The sequence below is a fragment of the Varanus komodoensis genome, unplaced genomic scaffold (genome assembly GCF_004798865.1).
Source record: "Varanus komodoensis strain SLA01 unplaced genomic scaffold, ASM479886v1 scaffold3, whole genome shotgun sequence".
NCBI lineage: Eukaryota > Metazoa > Chordata > Lepidosauria > Squamata > Varanidae > Varanus > Varanus komodoensis.
In genome coordinates, this window is record NW_025335761.1 from 46,298,074 (window position 1) to 46,323,979 (window position 25,906).

The 25,906-nt window shown below is 43.0% G+C and overlaps 1 protein-coding gene across 3 annotated transcripts in view; it reads left to right on the top strand.

The window, feature by feature from the left end:
- Positions 1–25,906, top strand: part of UNC79 (unc-79 homolog, NALCN channel complex subunit) — a 157,606-nt gene that overhangs the window by 9,031 nt on the left and 122,669 nt on the right. For 2 of the 3 annotated variants that reach the window (XM_044436415.1, XM_044436416.1), the window contains exons 3-8: positions 7,129–7,433; positions 10,325–10,495; positions 17,431–17,523; positions 19,060–19,115; positions 21,358–21,487; positions 24,438–24,502. In XM_044436415.1, coding sequence (XP_044292350.1) covers positions 7,129–7,433; positions 10,325–10,495; positions 17,431–17,523; positions 19,060–19,115; positions 21,358–21,487; positions 24,438–24,502 — 820 coding nt within the window. Of the gene's footprint in view, positions 1–7,128; positions 7,434–10,324; positions 10,496–17,430; positions 17,524–19,059; positions 19,116–21,357; positions 21,488–24,437; positions 24,503–25,906 lie in introns of those variants that run through there. The other variant, XM_044436417.1, reaches the window with a different exon arrangement.

Consider the following 25,906-nt stretch of genomic DNA (forward strand, 5'->3'; position numbering starts at 1 on the left):
AGAACTGGGGGAATCTTTACCCTTTTGCTCACCCTGGAAGTCTCCTGTGACTATAGGTGCACAATCCAGGGAGCTATTCTGCCCCTCTACATTGAATATACAGTGGAGATTTGACATGTGAAAAGTCACACAAAACTCATTAATTATTTTCACAAGCACATTTTCTACAATGTTGGGAGATACCTATTTGTGAGGCACAGGTAGGCATGGCATCTCTTGATTCATTCTTGTGTAAAAATGTGCTTGGGAAAATAGAGATACCATAGAATAACAAAAATGTAAGGCTGATTGGTTGATAAACTTGTCCAATTTGCCACCCTAAAAAATGAACTCCTCCTACCACTAAAGTAGCTGCAGAAGGCCCATCTTGCAACATTTTCCTAAAACCTCAAAGGAAGGAGAATTTATCACCTTCTTGATGAGAATCCACATGGGCCCTTCACACTCTTTCAAATTACCAAAGGTGTACAGTTTCCCCTGATGTGCCATTGGAACTTATAATTTAAAATGTTTGTACTTCTTTTTCTGATCTCAGGAGATTGTTTGGATAATTGTTTCCCAACATTTCCCCAAGGGATGAAGAGTTAGAGAAGCAAATTAGTTTTGCTAGGGCTGTGGGGAGGGATACGCATCCTTCCAGATGTTGGCAGGCTGCAACGGCCTGCAGCCCTCGCCACTGGCTTTGTTGGGTAGGATTGCTGGAAGTTGCCATCCCCCAGCATCTCGAGGGCGACACTTTCCCCATGTCTGTGCTAAGTGCTGAACAATAGAAAAACACACGATGCTGGTATCTTGGGAGCCTTGGAAGTTCAGTTCCTTTGTATCCTGCTGAAAGTCATGTAAGAAATCCAGGGATATGCGGAGGTTTGGCTCCGTCCTGGTGTAGCCACAGGCTTCTTTTCTTATCCTAGCTGTGTGGGAAGGAGCTGTAGCTATAATGGCTCCCATGCCATCAGCTTAATGTGGGAAGGGAGTTACTGATTGATGTGCACTTTGGTCTATTGTCCTTAAGTGCTATTTCCTCCCATGTGCTAGAATTGGGCATACGCCAAAGCCCTGTTGCTCAACAGCATTTAGATTTTGTGGTGATACTTGAAGACTGCACTTAGATCTAGCTGAAAATGCACTGTTTATCTAAAACATACACACAAATTCTAGATGTGATCAGTCTAGTAGTGGCTAAGGGGACATCAGAACCTTCAAGGCTATATCCAGGCTTAGAGAGTATGAAAGCAGCCCCATTAATGTAGATGATTTCATTTAAGTCCCGATGAGATGAATCCTCTCTGCCCCATGGCCTCATCTGTCTTTATAGGAGTAGCTACGTATCAGGGCATTGTCCCTCCCACTGAGGTAAGCCTTGTGGTGGGGAGGGTGGGGGAATCCCAGCGAATTGCATCTGCTCTTTAAACCTGGATCTAGATTGGAATTTTATGAATGGACTTTACTCCTTATTACACTTTTGGCCTCTTACTCTGGCCAGCCTTCCCCAAGCTGGTCTTCCAGATCTGTTGGACTGCAACTTCCACAATTCCCAGCTAGCATGGCCATTGGAAGTTGCAGTCTGGCACATCTGGAAGCTGCTAGGTTGGGCAAGCCTGCCCTAGACCTTTGCATAAGCCTATTTCTATACCATGGCAGGTAACACTAAGAGAACTTCCAGTGAAATGCTTACTGTGAATTGGAATGGGCATAAAGTAAGCTCACATCCAGAGCACCTTGGCCCATTCCTGGTCTTCTCCCTGCTTCTCCCATTTGGCCTGCATTCTGTTGCCAGCGCCTGAACAACCCTACACTACTAGTGGGATTTTCCAAATACTTTGAATGTTTTCTCAGAAATAAGTCCCACTAAGTTTCATGTGACTTACCTTCAAGTAATCACACATGGAATTGCAGGCCATAGAATTATTGAGATTATTTTAAAAAGGCCCAGATCTGGGGTGGAGAATTTGCAGGTGTAGCCTTACAGATGTTGTTGGACTCTACACCTGGCCCCTGGCTGTGCTGGCTGGGGCTGATGGGAATTGGAACCCTGCTACATCATAGGATCATAGATTCTCTTTGTAGCTAAGGGTGGAATCCTATGAAAATTTCAAAAGAAAAGCAGGTTTACAACTCCTGGCAAGTCCTGGGCAGCTATGCTGTGGTATGCTGGCTGGGCCATGCTGAGAGTTGTAGGCCTTTTTTCCTGTCTAAACTTGCATAGGATTGTACCTTGAAGCAAAGGCAGAAAGATAAATTCACACATAAAGTGGCACTTTGAAAGAAAGGATTGTCCCAACAGCCAACCCATAAGGCAAAACTCAATGAAAATTTGAAGTATATTAACCCCTCTGGAGACAATATATTTTTTCTGGTTTTATGACAAGTTGATTTGGTTTGTGTTTAGATTTACACCTTAGTTGGTACCCTTTTAGTCACACCAGGGAGGAAACTTGACCCTTTGATTTGCAGAGATCTTGAGGGTATGACAAATTTGGCAAGAAACTGCTCTGATTCTGTGCTGGTTTCAAGTTGGGAGGTTGGGAAAACGTAAAGAAATTGCATTGATTTTTTTGACCAACAAAACATCACATAAATATATATATATATATATATATCTCACTATATATATATCACCATACACAGTACATAACACATTGATTCATTGAGCTCTTAAGTTTTATCTTTGGGCCAAAACATTTCTCTGCATTAAGCATGAATTTAATTTTCATGCATTGCTCATTTCCAGCTTGTTTCCCCCCCCTAATCTGAACAAAGAGTGCAAATATTACAAATGTCCCACAAAGACTAAAATATTTTTATCAATATATTTCTGATGTATCAATTAGGTGCTAATCAGGTATAGGGTCCAGAGAGCCCCAAAGGAGCTTCTGCATAGAGAATTGAGCTGCTCCAGGATTTTGTTTTTTGTTATTTAAATAGCTTTTCTGAGCACGGCAGCAGAGGCTGTTGCTGAATGTTACATGATCTCTTGGAGTGAGCTTCCCAGCAGTGCAGTGGAGGCTGTGAAATAGACAGAGCTCTGAAGCATGGATGCTCATGTTGAGCTTTTCATGTTCAGTGCCTGCAGGGAGCCCAGGCGCAAAGAAGCAATGAGACAGGTTAGAACTGCCTTCCCCAACTTGGAGTCCTACAGATGTGTTGGGCTATACTGACATGAAGGGCTAGGGGATTCTGGGAGCTGTAGGCCATCTGGAAGGCACCAGGCTGGGGAAGGTGGAGACAGTTGAATGCATGGAAAGAGGGAATTAAGCTGCTACGGTCGCTACACATATATCTTAAATATATTAGCAGCAGCAGCTGCAGGCTTTAAGGGAAGTCACCTCTCAAGGTACAGAAGCTCTGTCCTTTTTTCACCTGGTGATGCTAGTGATAGTAGACCCCCCCCCCCCACGAACTATGTCACATAGAATCACCTCTTGTGTGCTGTTTCCAGTGGCTTTGATCCCACGTTGTGGAAGTTCCTGCTGATGGAAGGCAACATTTGCCAATTTTCCCTGAAGGTCCCAGGACCCCCTCCAATACTGTTCTGGAGGGTCCTTCACCTTTCATAAGGTTCCATATTGAGAAAAGCATTTTTCCCAAAGAAAGCAATGGATTGGATGCAGTCTTCTTTAAAGGGTTGGGTTTTGAATTGGCAGTGGGATCCTGCAGGTGGAAATGGGGGTGGAGAGGGCTTGAGCTCAGAAGGCGATTTCTTTCCGCCTCCCTCTATAACCCTCAGAGCTCCCACTGAATTCTCAAAGAGTCCCCAACCTGATGAAGCAGTTTCACAGGTTGCAAAGTTAGCAGGAGATGGCTGAGTCATCCAAAGTTGCTTCGCTTCTTGCATTGATGCTCCCACAGGTGATGGTAGAATCTGGATTCCACCTCCTCTTTCTTTTTTCCCAGATAGAAAGGATCTTACAACTGGAGGCATTCATTCTTCTAAGGACACAGTCCTTATGGCTTGGAGGTCTCCAAAGCAGCAGGAAAGTAGTGAAGCCGGCAGGGCAGGAAGAGGAGCGGGGGAGGAGCACATCTCCAAAATGTGTGTTTGATGTTTTTTGCTCGGCAGACTTTTCAATCTGTCTAGTGAAGCCACTTCAGAGGGGGAATGAAAGAGGCTCAGGACACCTCAAATCCAGGCTTCTTCAGTCTCCTCCCCTCCCTCCCAGATGGCCCTTTCCACCTCCTCTGAGGTCACTGTGCTGATCTCAGAGAGGCAGTCAGGGTGGTTCTCTTGGTGCTGCCAGCAAGATGGTGGGGTTGGATGCCCGTCCCCTTCCAAGGCTGGAGCGCTGTCTCCAGCCTCAGAGAGTTTTTCCAAGTGGCCTCTGGGGCACTCTCTAAGCGTGCTCTGTAGGATGACACCCACTGCCCATGGTTTTTGTAAGGACCATGTGTTAAAGCTAATGGGCATGCAACAAGGAGAGGCAACTCGTGGCCCTCCAGTTGTTCTTGGACTGCACCTTGATTGAGATGAGGAATGATGGGAGTTGCCTGCCCTTGTTTTCAAGGGAATCTCCAATGAGGGAGGAGAAGCACTTGGCAGCTGGGGAGCTGTTAGAGGGGTATTAGGACCTCTTTATATTGAATGAGATCAAGCAATGGGAGGCCACCTATGATCCACCCATTAAGTTCGATAAGCTAATTGCAAATGCAGGGCTATTAAGGGTTTTCCATCTCAGGATCTGGATTTTCTCAACACTCTGATTCAGTAGAAGGCAGCTTCCTTTGTTCCTGTTAATTTGAACGATCATGATTGTAATAGTGGTCTGTAGGTGATTTGTTGGTTTAATTTTGTAACTATACCATATAATGGCAAATTGGAGACTGGGTAACTGAAAGTAAAAGGAATGAGGAAACTATATAAGGCACAATAAACCAGAGAGTCTAACTATAGAAGCCTATGTGTGTCTATTCAGATGTAAGTCTCATTGCGTTTAATGGGACTCCAGGTAAATGAGTATAGAACTGCAGCCTAACAGGCAGCTGCAGTGACTGCCATATATTGACTACCAGCTGCTTGGTCCTGCTGCTACAGAGCGTTTTTTGTCTCATGGAGACTTACAGGATTGGGCACGTGGTATCCATTATCTCAGCCTTCCCCAGCCTGGTGCTGGACATCAGATCCCATCATCCCCAGACAGCATGGCCAATGGTCAGGATTCCTAGGAACTGTAGTCCAATACCAAGTACCAGGCTGGGGAAGATTGCATTGTGTGTACAGTGAAAGAAATCCTTTGCCTACTTGACCAGGGAAGAATGCTTGTGCTGTCTTGGGACAGGAGTAGAATTCCTGATGGTGGTGGCAAAAGGTGCCCATTTCCTGCAGCCCTGCTGAATGTCTTTATGCTCCAGATGTGGCCCTTCAGATATTGCTGGACTGCAGCTCCCCATCAGCCCCAGCCAGCAGAGCCAATGGTGAGGGCTGCAAGGAGCTGCAGTCCTCCAACTGCTGGAGGTCTACATGGTCCTTACCTCTACTCCAGGCACATCCCCCTAAGTTGGTTGTCCTTTGCTTATTCATTTGCAAAACGAGTCACAAAGTCAATGTAATGAGAACAGTGTTTAAAGACTACTCAGATTTGGCCCAACCTTCTGCCCAGTGAGAAGTCATCAGCATGTTGAGCTCTGCCTTCAGTAGAAGATTAAATGGGGAAAATGTAAGAACCGTCAGGTGAACTATCTCAAACCTTGCCCCATCAAAGTGTGCTCACACACGTGCGTGCGTGCACGTATACACACATAGAACAATGGGTATATAGTTTAATGCATTGTAAACATAATATACTGTTTAAGAATGGCATCATTAATCAGTTAAACAAAAAACATGACCAAGACAAAGCCAGTCACTTTTCCTATCTTCTGATTTTAGCAGGAGTCACATACAAGGCTGTAACCTATGAGCACTTACCTGGGAATTAGACCCACTAAATACAGTGAGACTTCTCTCTAAGTAAACATACATAGGATTGTGCTGCACCTCTCCCATTAAAATCAATGGGCAGGAAAGGTGCTATGCTTTGGCTGGATCATGCCCCTTAATGATGTTCCTTTAATGGCAATTTTAAATAGTCATGTTAGAAACTGGAATAATTTTCTTGCACTGATACTCAGAAGTTATAGCAATCTGCTTAATATCTTGGCCTTTTGATTCTCAATAAACCCTTTAATTGCTATAAATTATTTCTCCTTTAAACTGTAGTAAGTTTGTTCAGTAATCACTGTAAATTGCTTTAATGCTGAATAAGACCCTGTCTGATATGCAGTTACATAGTGGGTAATGCTTGCTTAGCCCTTAGCTTTTCCAAAGCGGCCATGCAACAAGAGAGCATTTTGTATATGTAAAATAAGATGTTTCCTTCCCCCAAATTAAAAGCAACACACACAACCATTCTCATTAGCTCACAAACATGCTGCAGCCCATTGACTATATATTATTTTAAAGCTTTTCCAAATGTAGTTTAGCTAACATTTTAGAAATATTATATTATTTCTAAATCCATGTGCCTGTTGAAATCTCATTATCTCAGATGATACTGACAAAATGTCATGAAACAGTATCATGTAATACATACAGACATTATTTTGATGCAATAAACATGTGATTTTTAAGGTGCCCTTAACAAATGCACATGTTTATTCTTTGCTAAAACATGTTTCTGCAAGTGCCACACCTATTTTTTGCAAGTATTTCCTCTTTGGTTTTCCCAATAACGATGTTTAAAATGTTTTCCCAATATGGTTCTTTTTTGAAAAGATCAAAATTTCAGATGATTTGATGGTCCTGCTTTGTGCTTTTCCTCCCACTTCCATGGCAAATTGCATCCAATTCTGTGGAACTGTGAAACATGGGTGTGTCACTGAAACATGCATTTTTATATTTTTGCTCCTTATGAACCAGATAACACATGAGATGCAAAGGAAATTTTCCCACAAGTAGCAATTTTGAACTGTATTTTTCCCAAGCGTGGAAAGGAATGGTTGCTAGTTTTTGCAAGCCACATTAGTATTGGTAGAGATTGCATCTCATGTGGAGTGTATCTGGAGTTTTATTATTTGTTTTATAGTGTCATTTCAATGTAATGTGCTGTTCTTTGTGTCTTTGTTGTCTCTTTTTTTTCTTTGTCCCCCCAACAGCATTTTGTCCCGCACAGGGAAGAAGGAGAATCAAGATGCCTCCAATTTGACAGTGCCCATGACCATGTGTCTTTTTCCTGTGCCATTCCCACTCACCCCATCTCTAAGACCACAGGTCAGTTCCATCAACCCTACTGTTACTCGCTCCCTCCTTTACAGCGTCCTGCGAGATGCTCCCACTGAACGCGGCCAGCAAAGTCGTGATGCTCAGTTATCAGACTACCCATCTTTGGACTATCAAGGACTATACGTGACATTGGTGACTCTGCTGGATCTAGTTCCTTTGCTGCAACATGGCCAACATGGTAAGTCAGCCTTTTGCATTCTTGACCCCAGGGCACTGTATCTCTGTGAACAGCTAGGCTTATGTGAATCTGAAGAACACGTGCTTTAATGGCCATGGAACAGAATGTTATATCCTGAAGATACTCTGCATATGTACTTATTATATTGCCATTAGGCCTATGCAAATATGACAGGGGTGTAAATGTTATGCACTTTGCAAATTGGAAGGATCCAGGACCATTCATCTTGCAATGTTATCTCTTAATTTAAATGGAAATGTGTGTAACTGAGGGCAGGTCAGCACCTCTTCCCAAGTGAATTAGGGGTAGATGCCTGTTCATTGCCTACCTGATATGGTCCACAGGTTCAGCCATGTTGTGGGGTCAGGGGCTTGCCATCATTTGCCGCCTCCTTTCTTTCTGCCAGCCCCATGGGGGTTCATGTACATACGTCCACCTCCCCATCAGTTGATTCATCTGAGTGTCTTGCAGCTGTGAACGTCTGAACTGGCACCACAAAGGAGTATGTGGCCTAAAGTAATAGGATTTCTCCCTAGTGTCCATGATGGCCCATTCACACAGGCAAGTCTCCCTTGAAATTGCAGTGATTCAGTAATCAGCATGTATCACAAGCAACCCATGCTTTAGAAGTTCTGGACACCCTTCTGCTGCAAATGCCAGTGTGTTTCAGCTTCAATGGGGAGATACAACCTGGTCTTATTTCTAGTTTATTTGCATGGAGCTTCCTCGCTTAGTGGCTTCAGAGCTAGGGAAGCGGTGGAAAAAGGACTATAAAGGCAAAGGGTCAGAGAAAAGGCAGAAAACTGGGAATAGGTGGTCTTGCTGTCAGCAGTCAAACTCCTGGGTTCCCTTAGCTGCAATCTTCCCTGCTCCCACCTAGCTCAGAGTTCTCTGCCACACCTTGCATGCAGGAGGTCCCAAGTTCAAGGCTCAGTATCTCCAGGATGCTGGGAAAGACCCCTTTCTGGCACCTGCAAGAGGAAATGGCAAATCCAAGTAGAGCAGAGGTGGGAGACCTGCAGCTGCCATAAGGCCCAGCCAGCAGGGATTCTGGGAGTTACATGCGAAAACATCTGGGAGACAGCAGGAGGCCCACCCTGAGTGGGCAACATTCACCTAAATGGACCAGCGGCAGCTCTGTGTTGTGTTTTCGATATCTATGGTTGTGTTCTCTTTTGCTTGAGTGGATTTGCCTGTGACAGTTTTATGACTGAGCTGAGATCTGAGCACAGGATTCTGTGCCAAGTCCAGCATTCTGTTATCCCGCTCTACACTTTCAACTCAAATAGCTTTTGGTGTCATCACATGAAGTATGGAAAAAGAAAGGCATTGAGCAGTCACCATTTCTACAGATGCCATTTTTGACAAGCGTTAGACTGGGAGATGAAGTTGGAAGGTTCAAACTGCAGATAAAGACGTGCATACTGCAAAATGAATATTAAAAATTATTAAATGTAGCAAAGTCACTTTGCATGAGTGAATTTTTTTAATGTTTTAATGTTTTCGTCAGGTCATTGTGTGATTGACATAAGTGCTCAAGAGCTGATTTTTCCTCTGTAAATATTATACTTTGTGGCTGGCCATCCCGAAGATGCAGGTCCCTGTTCTTCCATTTGTGATCAGACCGCAGTCATTGCCGTAATCAACGCAGCTGCTCTATTCTGTGCAGGCAGAGGTCTTTTGGAATTACCAGGGTCACATTGTGGTCCACATTCTGAACGTTCAGGGAGAGTGAATGGTAAATGAAGTTGGTTGTCCAATGTGGATGCAGTCCAGCCCACAATAAAAAGCCTCAGGAAGCTCAGCTTTGAAACCAGTAGACCCCAGTGGGAATAAACTTTGGCTGTTGCATGCCAAGCATCTGCTCTCCACTGGTGTCTGAAGACGTGGTCCTAAGACGGGTTCTTAGATTGCTTCTGAAGAGGATAGAAGCGCTTCTCACTACCAGGCTGCTTCTATCAGTGCAGGGGATGTGAACCTCTTTCAGCTCAGGGACCAATTTCTGGGAAGCTGTCAGGGGCCACACTGCAATGGTGGGTGGGCACAAAGGCAAGAGCAGAGAGGGACCCCCCCCCCCGCAAAAAATCCAGACATTCTTATCTTTGAAGATCTTGCTCCCAGTGATTAAATCTTAGGAATTTCAAATTTTTAGAATGTGGAAAAGTGTGCAAGAATTGGGAAGTCAGCAAGTAATCAGGGTGTGTGTGTGGGGACATTTTGGGAAACTTGGCATACTGGATTGGAATTCCATATGGGCCATATTTGGCCTGCAGTTCACCACCCACCCTAATGATGACCTTGTTCCTTTCCAGTTAACTCTTTCACCATATTGCATTTCCAAGACAGGTTATGTTAAGAAGTTCTTGGCCAGCAGCAGGGACAGACACCTGCCCACTATCTTGGCATTTTCCTCAAATTCCTGACTTGTGCATACGGCCCCCCTCAGCAGCTGCTGCCAGAGACAGCCCAAGGGAGCCCAAGGGCTCAGCCATGATGGCTGGACTTCATGAGACTCAGGCATGTCTCAGTCCCATTTAGCAATACACTCAGGTTCAGCGTTCTCTTGCAACTGCTTCTGCAACGTATTCTGATGAGGCTTCCCTCACCATCTTCCCTTCCAAGATTTCTTCCCTGCCGGAGAAAAGATGTCTTTGGCAACCACTGACCTAGCTTAAATAGGCCTCCTAAGAAGATAGGGTTAGATCCAGATTGAATCATACTGAAACCAGGCCCATTGAAATCAGTGGGACTTAAGCAAGATGCACTTTACTGAATTTCCATGGTTTTCAGGGGATCTACTCTCACTGCAACTGAATCTGGCCCATAATATGTAGGATGCCTTCTTTCATTTAACCAAGCATTCATGTCGTTTGTTTTTGTGCCTTTGACAGATCTTGGGCAGTCGATTTTTTACACAACCACGTGTTTGCTCCCTTTTCTCAACGATGACATCTTGAGCACTCTGCCATATACAATGATCTCCACGTTAGCCACCTTTCCACCATTTCTGCATAAAGATATTATAGAGTACTTGAGCACCTCGTTCTTGCCCATGGCTATATGTAAGTAAATTCTGGTTACACTTCTGAAAGAGAATGGCAGAATCCTCTGTTTTGATTGAGGTTATTTTTGGAATTTCCTATGGGGACGTGAAAACACAATAAATCAGCCTGTGGAAAAAACCCAAAGGTTTCTTCTGATTGACATAAGACAATGGAGTACTGATTTTGTTTCCTTAAGTTGCGATCTTCCCCCACAGCTCAAATCTGATTTCAATATCCCTCTCAGATACAAAGCTGAAAAAATCCATTTTAGGAAAGCAGAATTTGCTTTCTAAGCCAAGGTCTAGGGATAGCGGTTTGGGAAAAGTGAGACGTCATCTTGCCCAGAGCCCAGGCGAGGGATAGCTGTGCTGTGAGCGTCCCGCTGCAGGAGATCCACAAGTGTCAGAAGCTCCCGCTTGAGACTCTCCTGCACCTCGCGGTCTGGCTGACTTGCCACTGCTGTGCAGTCTCTGTGGAGTCTCGGCGTGATGTGCATGGCCACGGACACCTCTGCTGACACAAGGGCTAGTGCCAAGGGTAGGCGTGGCTGGGCCCTTGTCAAGGCAGCCCAATGTCTCAAATCTTTCAGTGTGTCCACCAGCCCAACAGGAGAACGTCTAACTCCTTTCCCCAGTGTGAGGATAGCAACAGAAAACCAATTTTTCTGCATACTTCAGGCTGGAACAAGAGATTTTGCTGCTTTGACAAAGGTGTAGAATGGCACCTTCCTCCATCCTATGCCCAAAAGCCAGATAGACTGGGAGATTCATCTTCATCCAGGCTGGCGATGGGGCAGGTTGCTTGACTGCTCCAGGGGGCAGCAGGCTAGCTTTGTGCAGGGCAGGCTGCCTGACGCACACACGGTTGTGCCCTCCAACCAGAGTTGCACCGGAGTCAGAGCTTGCAGGAACACAGTCCTGGCACTTGGTTGTCTTCCAATTTTCTGGGATGGCACATGTACCTTCTCCCCCACATCCACCTTTCCCATCCGCTTCTCTCTTTTCTCTCTGACTTTACCTGCAGTCCCTACAGAATTTATTTGTTATATTTCTACCCTGCCTATTTTGCTTCAAGGGATTCAAGGCAAAGTCCATGACTCTCCTCTTCCTCTCAATCTTATCCTCACCTCAGCCCTGTGAGGGAGGTTAGGCTGTGAATTAGGGATTGAGCCAGGGAGCTTTGTGGCTGAATTGGAACTAGAACCCAGATCTCCTGGATCCAAGCCCACAGGCCAGCCGCTCTGCTACACTGGCTTTCAGCACCTGGATGAAAATGAATTTTCTGTCTGGAATAATAAGTCAGTTGATTATGTAAGACTAGCTAACTATGCAGAAAGACAACCAGCCAAAGAAAATGATATGTGGAAATTATATTATACACAACCTCTCTTTTAATAATAATGACAGAAAAATATAGGTCCAATGGATTAGAAGATATGAGAAAACTGTATGAGATTAGAAGAATCTACTATGAATTTTAATCAAGTCCAAAAAAGTGATTGTGTAGAAAGGATAATAATTGTTGACTTACAGCAATTTTCCTTGAATATTGATATTCTAGGTAACATGTGCTCAAGAACCCTTGGTGTTTCTTTGTAACTTCTATGTGTAGTCTTATTTTTTTCCTTTCTTTTCTCTCTCTTCTTTCTAAATTTTAGTTATTAAAATAAAAAAAATTAAGTGAATTTCCTAAGCACCAATATAGATTGTTCCCTGTTGCGGTATGAAGTATGTGGGGGCGGCTTGGTCCTCAATGGGCAAGACCTGTTTTGGAAGAGAAGAAACTAGCCAGCCTGCTGATATGGATAAAGATAGTTGCCTGCAGCTTTGCTTGCTTTTGCGGGGTTATGCCATGGGGACTGCTATTCTGGGTTCAGAATTTATTACCACCAGCATTCTGACTCCAACGCCTCCACGCTGCTCCCAGCCACAGCATCTGCTCCCTGAGGCGGCTGCCTCCATCTATCTCATGGTAGGGCTGGCCCTTACTCTGGGATCAGTCCCCTTTCTACACTTAAATCCATCCATAAGAAGCTACACTGACAACTTGTTTGCTTCCAAGCCCAGTTTAAGGGGCCGGTGTTTGCTTTAAATCCAAATAGTTCAAGTGATGTCTCTCTCTGGGCCAGCTTGCCTGTTTTAAGATCTGCACAGAAGACTCCCCTTTGGGCTGATTTGGCAATGGGAGATCAGTTTATAGGAGCTGTACTCAGTGACCTTCTCAGTGGTGGCACCCCATCCTCGAACAGCCTTCTCACTAAAGCTTAACTTAAAATGTGTATTTGAATTTCAAGTGCAATAGTGGTTTGAATGAAGCCTGTTCCGCTTTTGATATCACTAATTTGTTTTTAATCTGATGTCATGTTCTGCTTTCTCCTATTTATGGAATAGCCTGGTTCTTACAGTTTTCATTTATGTTCCATTTTTCTTAGCATAGCAGTTGGATTAAAATACTTTAAATACATATTTTATCTTATTTATAGAATAATTCTTGCAAAACACTAGGAAGCTTGAGCACATGTAAACAGTGATTGGAAAAATGTTTTTCCTTCTCTGCCCAGTTGACTTTTAAATACTTTTCTATTTTTTCTTTTACTGTTGATGTTGCTTTTGATGCTTTCCCTGAGTGTATCTACATTCAGTATCATATACCACTGACAGTATGTATTTTTTTGAATTTCATCATGCAGCCCTAAGCATGTATAGCCAAAAGCAAATCCCATTGAGGTCAGTGGGGCTTACTCCCAGGAAAGTATGTATGTGATTGCAGTTTTTATGTTCATAAGCAGACTGCATTAAGCAGAATGCATTGCAAGCAGTTTCTACTGTGTTTTATTCCACTGAATACACAATCATATATAGGATAATATAATGTCACTTAAAAAGCTGAATTATTCATAATGAGAATGTAGGGACACGCATACTAACAAAACTCAGGCTTTCCAAAGTTCTGCAAATTCTGCCTTGAAGTTTGTTCTGATATGTATCTGTGCTTATTTGTGTACATCTTTTTCCAAAAACATCCATCAAGTGTATCTTTAAAATGTCTGCGTTCTTCAGATACTTCAAAAGTATATGTTTTTCATGTGTATTTTTGTGTCCTTTTTTTGGTCTCTGAATCCTAATGCGAACTTGGAAACATAGGAACTTCTACCACAGATTCTATCTGTGACCAAGTCTTAGTTCAGTCCAGAAGGTGCAAACAGGATCAATCCTGATTACATTGAACTGAAATGGTTTTCTCTTTCATCCCTGTTAGAATGACAGGCTCTGCTTCATCTGCTGAGCCCCTCGTGTTTGTAGAACTGCTTTCTATGGCTACAGCTTCATAGAAACCACTGTAGCTCCTGTAGCTCTGAAAGAATAGTCTCACAGATAGTGTTGTGTGTTTATGGAACCAATTCCCCAGAAATGTGAATAAGCAGTGGCAGCTCAGTTCTCCCTGTGAAATCTTTTCTTGCACAGTTCTAATTCTGAGCCCTGATTCGGAGGTGAAATCTATTTTCCATGGTCTCCTCTGGGAGGATCAAGCAACCACTAGTGGCATGGATTCATCCTAGGCCCAGTGGCAGAAGGCAGGTTTTGGATAAGGAAGGTCCTAAAGTCATTCCCTGGCATGGAAACTGAATTGGTTGCAGGCCCTTCTTGCCATCTTTCTGCTTACACAATCCTATGCCGTTTAGCTGGGGAAATTGATAGCACAACTTCATTAGAGGGTCCTGAATTTTGAAAGGTTGAAAATATCAGCCTTTTAGCTTTCTTGTGGTGTTCAAAATGTGCCTATTATCATATTTAAATGTGAAAATGAGCCTTGGAGATTGTCAAAAAATGACTTAATTTTGCTCTATCTGTTGTTTTTCGCTACCAATGAACCTGTGCTACAGCTGTTTTGGACTTCAACTACCAGCAGCCCCTGCTAACATAGCCAATTATTTGGAATGCTGGAAGTTGTGATCCAAAAAATTAAAGGACAAGAGGCTGGGGCAAGTTGGTCTGTTGGGTCTCTTGTTGCCTTAGCAAACTTTTAAGTATTGAAATGTGTCACAATTTCAGCTAGGAGAAGTCTAGCGTCTTCAGCTAGAAGAAGTGTCCAGTTTTCAGAGCACTTTGGACATTTGTGTAAAAGCATTTCTGATCCTCTTTTTCCAACTATGTGCATATGTGTGTGTTAATTCTAAGAACTGTCTTCCTGTATCAGAACACCTAAGGTATTGCTATCACCTCATTTAGACATATTAAACCATGGCCTAGCATTACACATATTCTCGCTTCCAGCATGTCTGTGAAGAGGAGTTTGGAAGCTTTTGCATCCATTTCAGATTAACTACAGTTTATTGGAATGTGTGAACTCAAACAAGCTTATTGGAATGTGTGAACTCAAACAACTAAATTTTGTGAAGCTGGCTAGTTTCAACTAAGCATAGTTAAGAACAAATGACATGGTAAACTGAAGTTAATCTTAACTGAAAACAAAAGCTTATGATCTCCTCATGACTGTGTCGGAAGAAGAGATGGGGCTTTGCTCAAGTCTGTAGCTTTCTGTGGCTCATTCTTGTAACGCTAAGCCATGTATTTCTAGTTCTGATTTGGAAAGCAAGCATTAACCACTGCTTACATTCCAGACAACATACCAAATGATGGTTAGTGCTAAACTGAAACTGAAAGTGGAGCTACACATGAGAGGAGAGCACTGAGAGGGAGCAGCTTATGAATCCACAAATTGTTTCTGGCCCTCTGAACCATGTTTTGGAAGATTATCTGAATGCAGCCAATATTGCTGATAGCAGTTTCCTAGCACAGATATTTTCAGTGTTTCTTTCCAGAGCACCTAATGACGGTCTTAAAGAAGCTAATCTAAATTTCAGATTCAGTATTCTCATGGAGAAACATGAGAATTCACTCTTATTTTTTAAAATAGAAATAACTGGCTTTTTCTTAACGTAAGCAGAATGTTGATATATATATATATATATATATATATATATATATATATATATATATAAAAATAAAAAATACTCCTACGGAACACTGTAGAAGGCCCAAGCTAAGCCAGTCTTGCTCAAAATATATACATTCTCTGTCTCAAACTCTTTTCCAATTCCTGCTGGTTCTCTCTCTCACACCCTAGTCTGCATCCTACAATTCTATCATCAAAATGCTTGCAATATACAGTGGCTGAAAAGAAACTATTTCTGGTTGTTCATAAAAGTGAGCAATTTTGCCTGGTGGAAAAGAATGAGACCCAATATTGCTTCAGTTCTACTGCCTCTTCTGTGTAAGTCTTGGTGATGCTCTTCCTCTGAAAATGTACATCTATACAATGCAATATTACATGTCCCATTGATGGAATGTCTGCAAACAGAGCCAGCACAAAACATGACTTATATAAGGTGGATCTGCTGCGACCTAGTTTGCGCTACTTTCTGCTTCCTTCTCTCTCCCCACCACCTGCTCTTTTCAAATGTTTCTGCTGCTGCCGGGAATCCCAAGATTTCTGGAGCCATCATGCCCCTCAGTGCTCTGGGGAACTCAACAGGTTTATTTTCTCTGAAGCCTCCGAGAACTTTGGTTCCAAATATTGTTTAAAGTTTAAGCTGTTAAGATGTAAACTGGAAAGTGTAATGGTTTCAACATTAAGACTATATTCTGTACCACTTCAGCGAGGAGGGAGTGGTGGAGAGGCTTCTCCCAGGCCATCTTGTCCATAATGCCGGACAAGGACATTTTCTTCGGTGTGAGGCATGGGGCAGGTGCCTTGAAAAACCCCTAAGGGCATTGCCAGCAGCTTTCTTGCTGTGCCAGATATAATTTAATATTAAGCAGCATTTTCTGGCCTGGCAAAAGTTAGTGGGGTGCTTCAGCAGGGGCTAGTGGACCAGCAGGCTGCAGCAGTAGCAGCTGTTGGCGACGGCGTGTGATACAAGCATCTGCCACAGGCTGCCCTACAGTCAGCAGGTGAAGGAACAACTGCTGCCGCGTCACCTGAGCCACATGGCACACTGTGGCTTATGGAAGGGCCAGTCCTGCTAGTGAGCCATGTGGCTTGCTAAGGAAGAAAAGGATGAGAACATGAAGAATGATGCTCGGAAATATGGAAGAGGCCCATGGTTCTGATGTATCTCCAGCCAAGCAGCTATGGCTGGTCTGAAGAATTATGAACTAATGTGACTGTGGACACATCTTTTGGTGACCATCTCCAGATTTTTATTCTATTTCTTGATTTTTTTTTCTGAACTGGGACAATGCTGTGCTACCCCGAACCATCTTCATTTGGGCTCCAAAGGACAGCTTTGTGTTTTGGGGGTGAAATGTCATTTGTATCTTGTCTTAGGTCCTTGGACAAGTTATTTTCAGTTAATATCAAAAGATATCCTTCTGGAAAGTGAGTTTTTGTAACTAGCTGTGCCCACTATGGTAGCCATTTTATGCATGGGCAATCCTGCTCACCTGAGGAGCCATTTTGTGTGAATTCCCACGATGCTTTCTCAAAATTCTAAATAGGGCTTCCAGTTCAAAAATGTTGGGGATCCTTGCAGCCTTGAAGATTCTTGACTTGAACAGATTGTTACAGTGAGGATTGGTGTTCAGACTAGAAATCTTTGGCTGTGATTCATGTCAGAAGTAGACTATGCTATGATAAATTGCTATGCAGTGAGTGAGTGGACGCTGTGTTTTATTTTTTATATTTTGTATTGTTAAACCATCCCAAGATTTAAGTAATGGGACAGTCTAGAAAAGTTTTAAGTTAAATAAATAAATAAATAAATAAAATGAGATGCAGAAAACAGAGACTTTTGGAATAAAGTCATAGAATGAGCTCCCTAGGAATATCCTGTACATGGTGCAACATAAGCCAGAAGGTTATAATCATATATTTGGATTAAACGTTTATGATGTTAATTGAGAGATTTGTGTTGCTAGATGCTGATTTTGTTGTTGTTGTTTCTTTTGAAGTGGGCTCTTCCAGAAGGGAAGGAGTACCGGCTCATGTCAATCTTTCCGCATCTTCAATGCTAATGATTGCAATGCAGTACACATCAAATCCTGGTATGTACCACTTTTTATGGCTGACAGTCTTCCAGGATATAAGTTGCATAGCAGCATGTAAAAAATGTGGACTTGATTTTTTTTAGCTGACCTACTTGAAAGCTAACGTTGTATGAACTGTTTTACAGCAAGATCTTTAATGCTTCTCACTGTGTTCTTATTTTGAAAAGCATTGAAAATAGCGCCTTTTAAACGTCTGCCTGAAGGAGCTATTTTGGCAATATGTGAATTTCACAGAGTAGCAAAGGTACATTTGGAACCCAGTGTTAAGACGTTGAACAAGTTCCGTACATTCTATTTTAATTCCAGAAAATGAAACAGCATCAGTTCTTTATCACAACTGCTTTGGTGATAATTAAGTTGAAACTGAAGCTGAAGTTCCTGTTAAATTTAGACAGAAATGTGTCGATTGCCTCATATCCGGCAGTTCACTGAGGTTCTTGATCACACCTGCTTGCAGAAGGACAAATTGCGACTCCTACAGCCTGATCAGTTGATTGCAATTACAAAGACAGGAATTATGATGTTGGATCTGATAAACAGGGGTCTATTCTTTTTATTATGTGCATGTTTTAGCTCCCCCCACCCTTTAACAGACAAAGTCTCCTTGGCTTAACAGCCCCTAAACAAGGATAAACCAACAGGTAAACCTTTCTCCATCATGACATTGCTACATGGTGTGTGTGTTGGGGGGGGGGGGAGATAATTTGAATGTTGGGTGGCAGCCATGGCACTCTATTGATACAAAGATAGCATTGCTCTTGGCAGTGCCTCAACATCTTAAGAAGCACTTGGATTTGGTTGAAATATACAGCCCCATCGGCCCTCATCTTTGAACGGGTCTGTCTGTGGAAATGGTGCATAATATGCAGAACAATGTTAGCCAAGAACAGGCCAGTAGATTTGGATCAAGTGGGAGATCACTAGTAGATTGGCAAGAATGTCTCACTCCCAACTGCTTAGCAATGCCAGCAATAAAGTGGGCACATCCAGCAAATTATACTGCTGGAGCAAAGGATGCTTGTGGTAACCAGGAATTGCGTTTTTGTGTGGAAGGGCTGTGAACTTCACGCTGGTATTCTAATTCCTGGACTTATAATTAATTCATTCAATATGTGTGTCTTTTGCATTAGACTTCAGTTGGTAGATTTCAAGGTTCTACTGAAAAAATATTTCCCACAAGCCTGATGTCTACCCATCCCGGCTTTGAATTCTCTTCTTCATGCTAACTTTGCACATATAGGAAGTGTGAAGCATATACAAGACTGTGCATAGGAGCATATTCACACATGCAACTTGCCATGTAGATTCTGAGCTTTGCAATCTGAATGTTCCCTTGATCAATGCATGAATTGGCTTCCAGTATCCATATATAGGATGGTAATCATGTATCAAAAGTTAAAACTGTCTTTTTTCCATGTAGGCTTTGAACCACCAAATAGATACGAATTAAGCTAATACGTATGGCTCAAAGCATTTGTGTTCCTTGACTTTGCATTTCAAATGCTCCTCTTTAATTTATCTTTTCTCTCCCAGTCTATCATTGTCAGTTACTAGAATGCCTCATGAAGTATAAACAAGAAGTCTGGAAGGTAAGTTTGCAACCAAACTTATGCTGTGGAAATGGTAGCATGGACTACAATTTACAAGTGGTATCACTTTTGAGTGACCAAATCAGTTGGAAAAATTGAGAAGTCTGATCCCTTTTGAGGAGCATGTAAGTATCACATTGCTGGGGTAAGGCAAAAAGAGTGTTCCAGGTGTTTCAGACTTCAACACCCAGGGTTTCTGACTATCGCCATGCTTTCTTCTGCCAATCCTTTTTGTATTGCAACCTGAATTTATTCATGACATTGTCCTGCATCATGTTCATGTTAGATTCCAGCCTTAGAAGGGGCATGAGCTAGTGGAGCTCTGGGAAAAAAACAACAACTAGTACTGATGTAGTGCTCTAAAACATATTTTCACTCACACAATTTTGAGGAGGAACAAAAATCAGGAGGGGGCACAATTATATAGGAGCCAGATCTGCAGTGGGAAGAGGGTGGCTTCCTGAGCTCTTTAGTAATCTAGTTGCCTGGTCCACTTTTTATTGTTTGTTAGGTTATGGATTTCTGTACTTCTGAACATAATCTTAATAGCATTTGAATATAATGACTGTTCTTGTAATGGTGACAGTTCTGAACCAGGAGAGAGACAGAGCTGTTAGCTCCTTTCCTCAACCATCCCACATCCCTGGATCTTTTCAAGATTCCAGTCTATTCTATCACCCAATTGCACCAAAATTAGAGCCATTCTTTTCTTTAGCCTGGATTGTTGAAATACCACTGATTGTCCCTTTCCAGTTTGTTTCATCTTTCGGGGTTAGCCTGTGTCAACTGATAGGTGATATCCTCATCATCCTTCGTTTCTGTTAAAAAGCAGCTTAGAAAAAAGGTAAAATGACATTATTTTTAAAAGCAAGAGAGACCTACAAAATTAAGCAATCATAAAATAGTTGCAAACCTTTCGGGTGGAAACAAGAAGGTAGGTCTGGATTTTCTGCTTGCTCTCTGGCACAACTTTGAAAAACTGACTCTGATGGGCGTTTGAGACATTTCCAGCCTGAGAGCCAAGAGCAGGCCAAGCTGGTGGGGGCTTGCTGGCTTCTGTAGAATTGCTTGAAATTTTTGTACAAATTTGGAGCAGAGAGCTGGGTATCTCTAGGATAAGATTCATTACCTTCTAGTCACTGTTGTTCTTGTTGCTGTGTTTCTTGCAGCATTTAAGGTGGGAAGTATGGAAGCATCCTCCTTTCACTGCAGGCACACATTCCACCTCAGCCAGCTTGAATTTTCTGAGAATTCATTTCAGATTTGTATAAAATTTGGACCTCCTCTGTGCACTTGGCACAGAATCGTGGATTGGAAGCTCAAAGTTTGTACAAAATGACACAACCAGCCACATCCACATGCTGGCTTGACTCACGCCAGATTGTGTCAGTGCCAGTGTAGGGTTCACAGAACGGAATATGGAAAATCCATGGAATTTTCAGCCCCTGTGATCAGGTTGCTTCCACATCCTTATTTCTGGGTGATCCCAAAGCATTTCTTTCTCTCACAGCAGCAGAAACTATTTCCTAGCTTCCACTTTGTGGATTAGGCCACTGAAATAGAAGAAAGGTGGGGGTGGTGGGGGAACTTAGGAACGAGTTTTTGTATGGCAAGATTGTGAATGTAGCCCAAGTGCTGAAAAATAGTTCTTGGGTTGCATATTCTAAGGTTATCTTTCCCCCAGCCCAGGGCCATCTTAACAGCATTATGGGCCCCAGGCAAAGCAGTGTACTGGGGCCCCTACGACAACTACAACTTGTTAATTTTGGAAGTTTTCCAATTTTCCAAGGGTTAACATACACAGATTAGTATGGGGCCCACGGGCAAGTGCCCATCAGGCCCACGCGTTAAGACAGTCCTGCCCCATCCCCACATTCCTGAACTAAGATGTTTCATCTAGTTCCACTAGTAGATCTACATGGGGGCGGGAGGAACGAAACCAGTAGATTGCACAAATGAAACTCCAGGTTCTGCCCCGGAGTTAAGCAAAGCAAGACAGTACATACAGTTGCGAACAAATAGTGCTGTCCTGCGTGGGTCTACTCAGAGACAAATGCTGTTGGGTTCACTGGGGCTTAATCCGAGGCAGATGGGTGCAGCCCTGCAGGTTGGGAGTATCCTGGTCTTCAGAAGAACACCGAAATGCACATCGTTTTCAATGTTCTGTTGCTTGGGTCTTGCTGCATCTGTGAATCTTGACACTGTCTGCAATTAAACTGCAGCGCCCCTGTCTTTCTCTTAGGACTTGCTGTACGTAATCGCCTATGGCCCTTCTCAAGTAAAACCTCCTGCAGTACAAATGCTTTTTCACTACTGGCCCAACTTAAAGCCCCCAGGGGCAATAAGTGAATACCGAGGACTGCAATACACAGGCAAGTATGCCACAGTCAAGCTGCCCATTCATACTCAATGATAATGCCTCAGCACAGATGCTTGTTTTTCTGAACAGTGATGTATTCAAACGTGGTGTTTAATTGGAGCAGTATGTTTCTGTGATATGTCAAACTGTAAAGCAGTCAAGATGGCAGTCGGTTTTCATCTCCTGCTTAGAAAAGGAATTCAGTATTGGAAGCAGAAAACAAGAGACACAGTGGAAGGATTCGCACTGATGGTTTTATTTATTTATTCAATTTATATGCCACCCACTAGCCGTAGGCTCTCTGGGCGGCTTACAACATACTAAAATCCAACAACATCAAACAATACAAATACAATATAACATCTGCTACAAGGACCAATGATAACAATAAAATCTGTAAATAAATTAACAGAGTTAAAACCAAAATAGAAGAATAGAATTAATAAATACTAAATACTGTATGCATATATAAAACCCAAAAATAAAGCATAAATAAATATCTTTCCTTTAAAAGTATGTCCCATTGGCAGCAGAATAAAAATAACATTATTAATACCTAGAAATTCACCTGTTAAAATAACTGTCAAACAGATAAGTCTTTAGTTTGCACCTAAAAACCAAAAGAGTTGGTCACATCTGGACCTCGAGTGGGATTTAATTCCAAAGTTGGGGTGCCATGCAAGAGAAGGCCCTCTTCCTGGCAAACTCCTGCCTCATTTCTTTAGGGGGAGGAACATGGAGGAGGGCTTCAGATGAAGGCTGCAGCGAATGGGCTGCGACATATGCCACATAAAGATGCTCGCTCAGATGACCTGCCCCCACACCATCAAGGGCTGTGCATGTCATCATGAGCCCTTTCACTTGGGCCTGGGCAGCAACCGGCATCCAGGGTAACCTGGACTGTAATTGGCATGGATGCTTTAGGTGTAAAATTCCTGTGTTAGGGCAGAGGCTTGGACCAGGTTCTCCGCTGGGCGCTTCTAATTCTCTGATCCTATAATGACATGGCTGAGTTCTACAATAACTACCACAGAACAGAGTCGTGTTGCTGTGCAATTCCTCCGTGATATCTCTGTGGCTGTTCAGATTAGAGAATGGAAAGGAATGCAGCTTCCTTGGGTTCGTGGCACTATCACCGTATTCTTCCTGCTCTCACAAGCCCTGGTTCACACATGGATGCAGATCCCTTGATTTTACTTCCCACTTGGCTATTTGGATTATTTGGCACTTGCTGAGGCATAGCCAGTGGTGTAGTCGTACATTTTGAAGTGGGGGCACTCACCATGACACTCCCAATAGCCCCCTCACAAAAAGAGTTCAAAACACAGGCAGCTGGGTTCATTAGTATTAACCAACTAATTCTAGTAATTTGCATCACTAGGAGCAGCTGTTTTGTAACGTGCATGGGTCCAAGCCATCCCAGAAATTTGCACAATAATAGAGAACAATAGATTGTTGCTGGGAAAATTCATTTCCTCACCTACTGTAGGGGTGGTAGCTAAGCTTGGAGGGAGGTTAGGGGTAATAGCAGTGGTGGAAGATTGCATAAAAATTCAGGTGTTGGCTATACCACTGGTTGCAACTGAATTTGCATTGTGCACGGACATCACCCGAAAGCTGAAATCCCTTCCTATATTAGGACTTTCTTCTTACATGGTTAGCAACAGCTGTGCCCTGCCCCCGCTCCAGTGTGCTACCAGGCATGTGTACAACATACGTATTGTTTACAAGGGTAGGAACCGGTAGGATTGTGGAAAGTCTTAGCTGTGCACAGACACACAGATGCACATTGCAGACAAGCCCTTTGCTCTCTGGAGAGTGTGTATTTTGTCTATATGTAATTTGCTGCTGGCCTCTCTGTGTGCATTCCCCAGATGCATGGAGAAGAACCCCAAACTACTGCAAGCATAATTCTATGCAGGTTTAGACAGAAACAATGTCTAAGAGATTTTGAGATGATACACAAATTCTCAATGTGGTTTAAATTGGTAGCTGAAGACAGATGAAGTGTTTTAGAGCAATGGACACAATTTGGAAGCATTTTCACTGCAGTGAGAATAATTGTTCCTTTTTCTAGGGCTGAAGTCTGGAGAAAAAAATAGTGTTGTGGGTTTGCAGCAATTAGCCAGCTATGGATAGCACTGATTGGTCCACATCTATGATGTCATTCATATACTTTCTTCCAGTTCCCCAAGCCATTTTGTTTGTTTTTAAAATTTTTTGCCATGCTTTTAATGAATGAACATGAAAAGGGACATGGAATGCTTTACCTTAAAAAAGCAAAAATGCTTGTCAACCCAGTGGAAAGACTGAAGAATGGGAAAGAGAAAAAAATGGATGATTGAGTCCGTAGTGGTAAATCTGTCTACTGTTCATATTGCAAAGAAGAAGAAAAGCCAGACTCATTCTGTAGTGAAAAGGCTGTCATTTTATACTATGCCTGTTTAACCATGTGGTAGCTCCTTCCTTCATTCAAACCATCACTTCTCTGTAGTCATCAAGTGATGTATGAGGTGGCGTGAACCAGCTCTTCAAAACTCCTGACACTAGACTGCAGAACTATGCAGAAGATACTCCAGGTTTAAAATATAAGGACATTTTCTTATACCCATGCTGTACCTAGTTCACCATTGTTACGTTGCAGGTTATCAGGCTGGGTTCTTTCCCTCTGAGTTCCTTTAAAAAGGAGTTGTGAGGCATTTAATCTGGTTCTGGAATGCACTGCAGTCTGTACTCTCTCTCTCTGATGCAGCTCCACATCTGGAAGAGCTGACATCAAAACAGGAAAGGACAATAATTCTAAGTCTTGCAGATGCTCAAGGTGCCAACCTGTGCCTGAGACCAAATCTTGTCACTTGGAATTCATGGAACTGATACTGTGGGTGTCACTCAATAGTGCCTCTACCCCATAACAAGCTCTTGGTTAACTTTGGTGTGTTTATCCATGGTGTTTTCTTTTTCAGCATGGAACCCCATACACTGCCAGCATATTGAATGCCATAATGCCATTAACAAGCCAGCAGTGAAGGTAATGGGCATTTTTGCACTTCCTGGAATGTACCCACTGAGAAGCTATTGCCACCATGTCACAGTGGTCTCTGGAATGGCGGGGTCTCTTTCAGAGTTAGAAATGGAAAGGAAGCCCTTGTCATCTCCAGAATGATATCCCCACCTCTCAAGCCATGGCAGTGCCAAGTGTAACCAAAGCCCCGTGGAAACACTCTCACTCCTGTTTAAATACCTCCTTTCGCTAGAAAACTTTTTATAGATTGTCCAGGTGACAGGAATTTCCATCCCAAATCCACCTCCTAATCCTGAAAGACCAGCTATGATTCTGTAAATGTAGATACATTGCTGCCCCTCTCAGAGACTTAACTTCTCTCAGGGCCAGATATTTTGAACTTTGAGTCCCATAAGCCCCTGCCAGCATGGATCCTAGGCAGGAGTGCTGGGAATTGAAGTCCAACACATTCGGAGATCTAGCTTCTGTCTGCCCCTGAGCTACAGGACAGGCCTACTGGACAACCATAATCCTCTGGGCTGAACTGTTGGAACTAATGCAAAATGAGGCAGCTCATCGTAAAGCTAGTGTTGTCCCCAGTTTGGATTTTGCTTTATGTAACTACCATGCTTGGCACTCAAATAGTAAGCGCCATGAGTTCAGGAGTGGGTATGCTACTGTTTGAGTGAAGACGGAGGGCAGTACTAAGCGTTCGCTCTCCTGTAAGTAAGGTGGACCTGCACATTATAGGAGGAATGGAGATGCTACCAAACATGACACCCATATGCCCAACCTGCTTCCTCCCCGACACAGTAGTGTGTACTAATGTGTACCCCTGTCTTGACATCATGTCATTGTGCATTTCCACACACCCTTCAGTCCTTGAGGTGACTTGGGATGGGGCAATGCACAGTGTCACCCTCTCAGGGTTACAATGTCATGTTGACACAAGGCAAGTCCTGTAATATGGACCTAAAGAGATGGGAACTCAAGGATGCTCTTTTGAAGGACCCCTCTGCCTCTTAGAATGGAAAATTCTACCCTTTGTGCCAGGAGGAAGCAAGTTGAAATACCCTGTAAAAGTCTAATCAGCCTTCCCCAAGGTGGAGCCCCATCAGAACTTTTGGACTTCATCTCCCATTAGCCCCATTCAGCATAGCCAATGGTCAGGAATGCTAGGAGTTAGAATCCAAAGTGACTGGAGGGCACCAAGTACGGGGAAGCTGCTTTAAAAGATTCCTCATGCTTCCCTGCCGTGTGGCAAGTTGTTTATGGAAGGCAAATGGATATTTTCCTTTGAAATTGTAGCTAACAGTTTTTCCAGGCTTGTCCATCACACATTTGTTGATATATTTAAGTCCAGCTTAGTTCTGGTCTGCCAGTGTTTACCACAGAACCTCCAGATGTGCTTAGCAGTCAGAGCTAATCCAT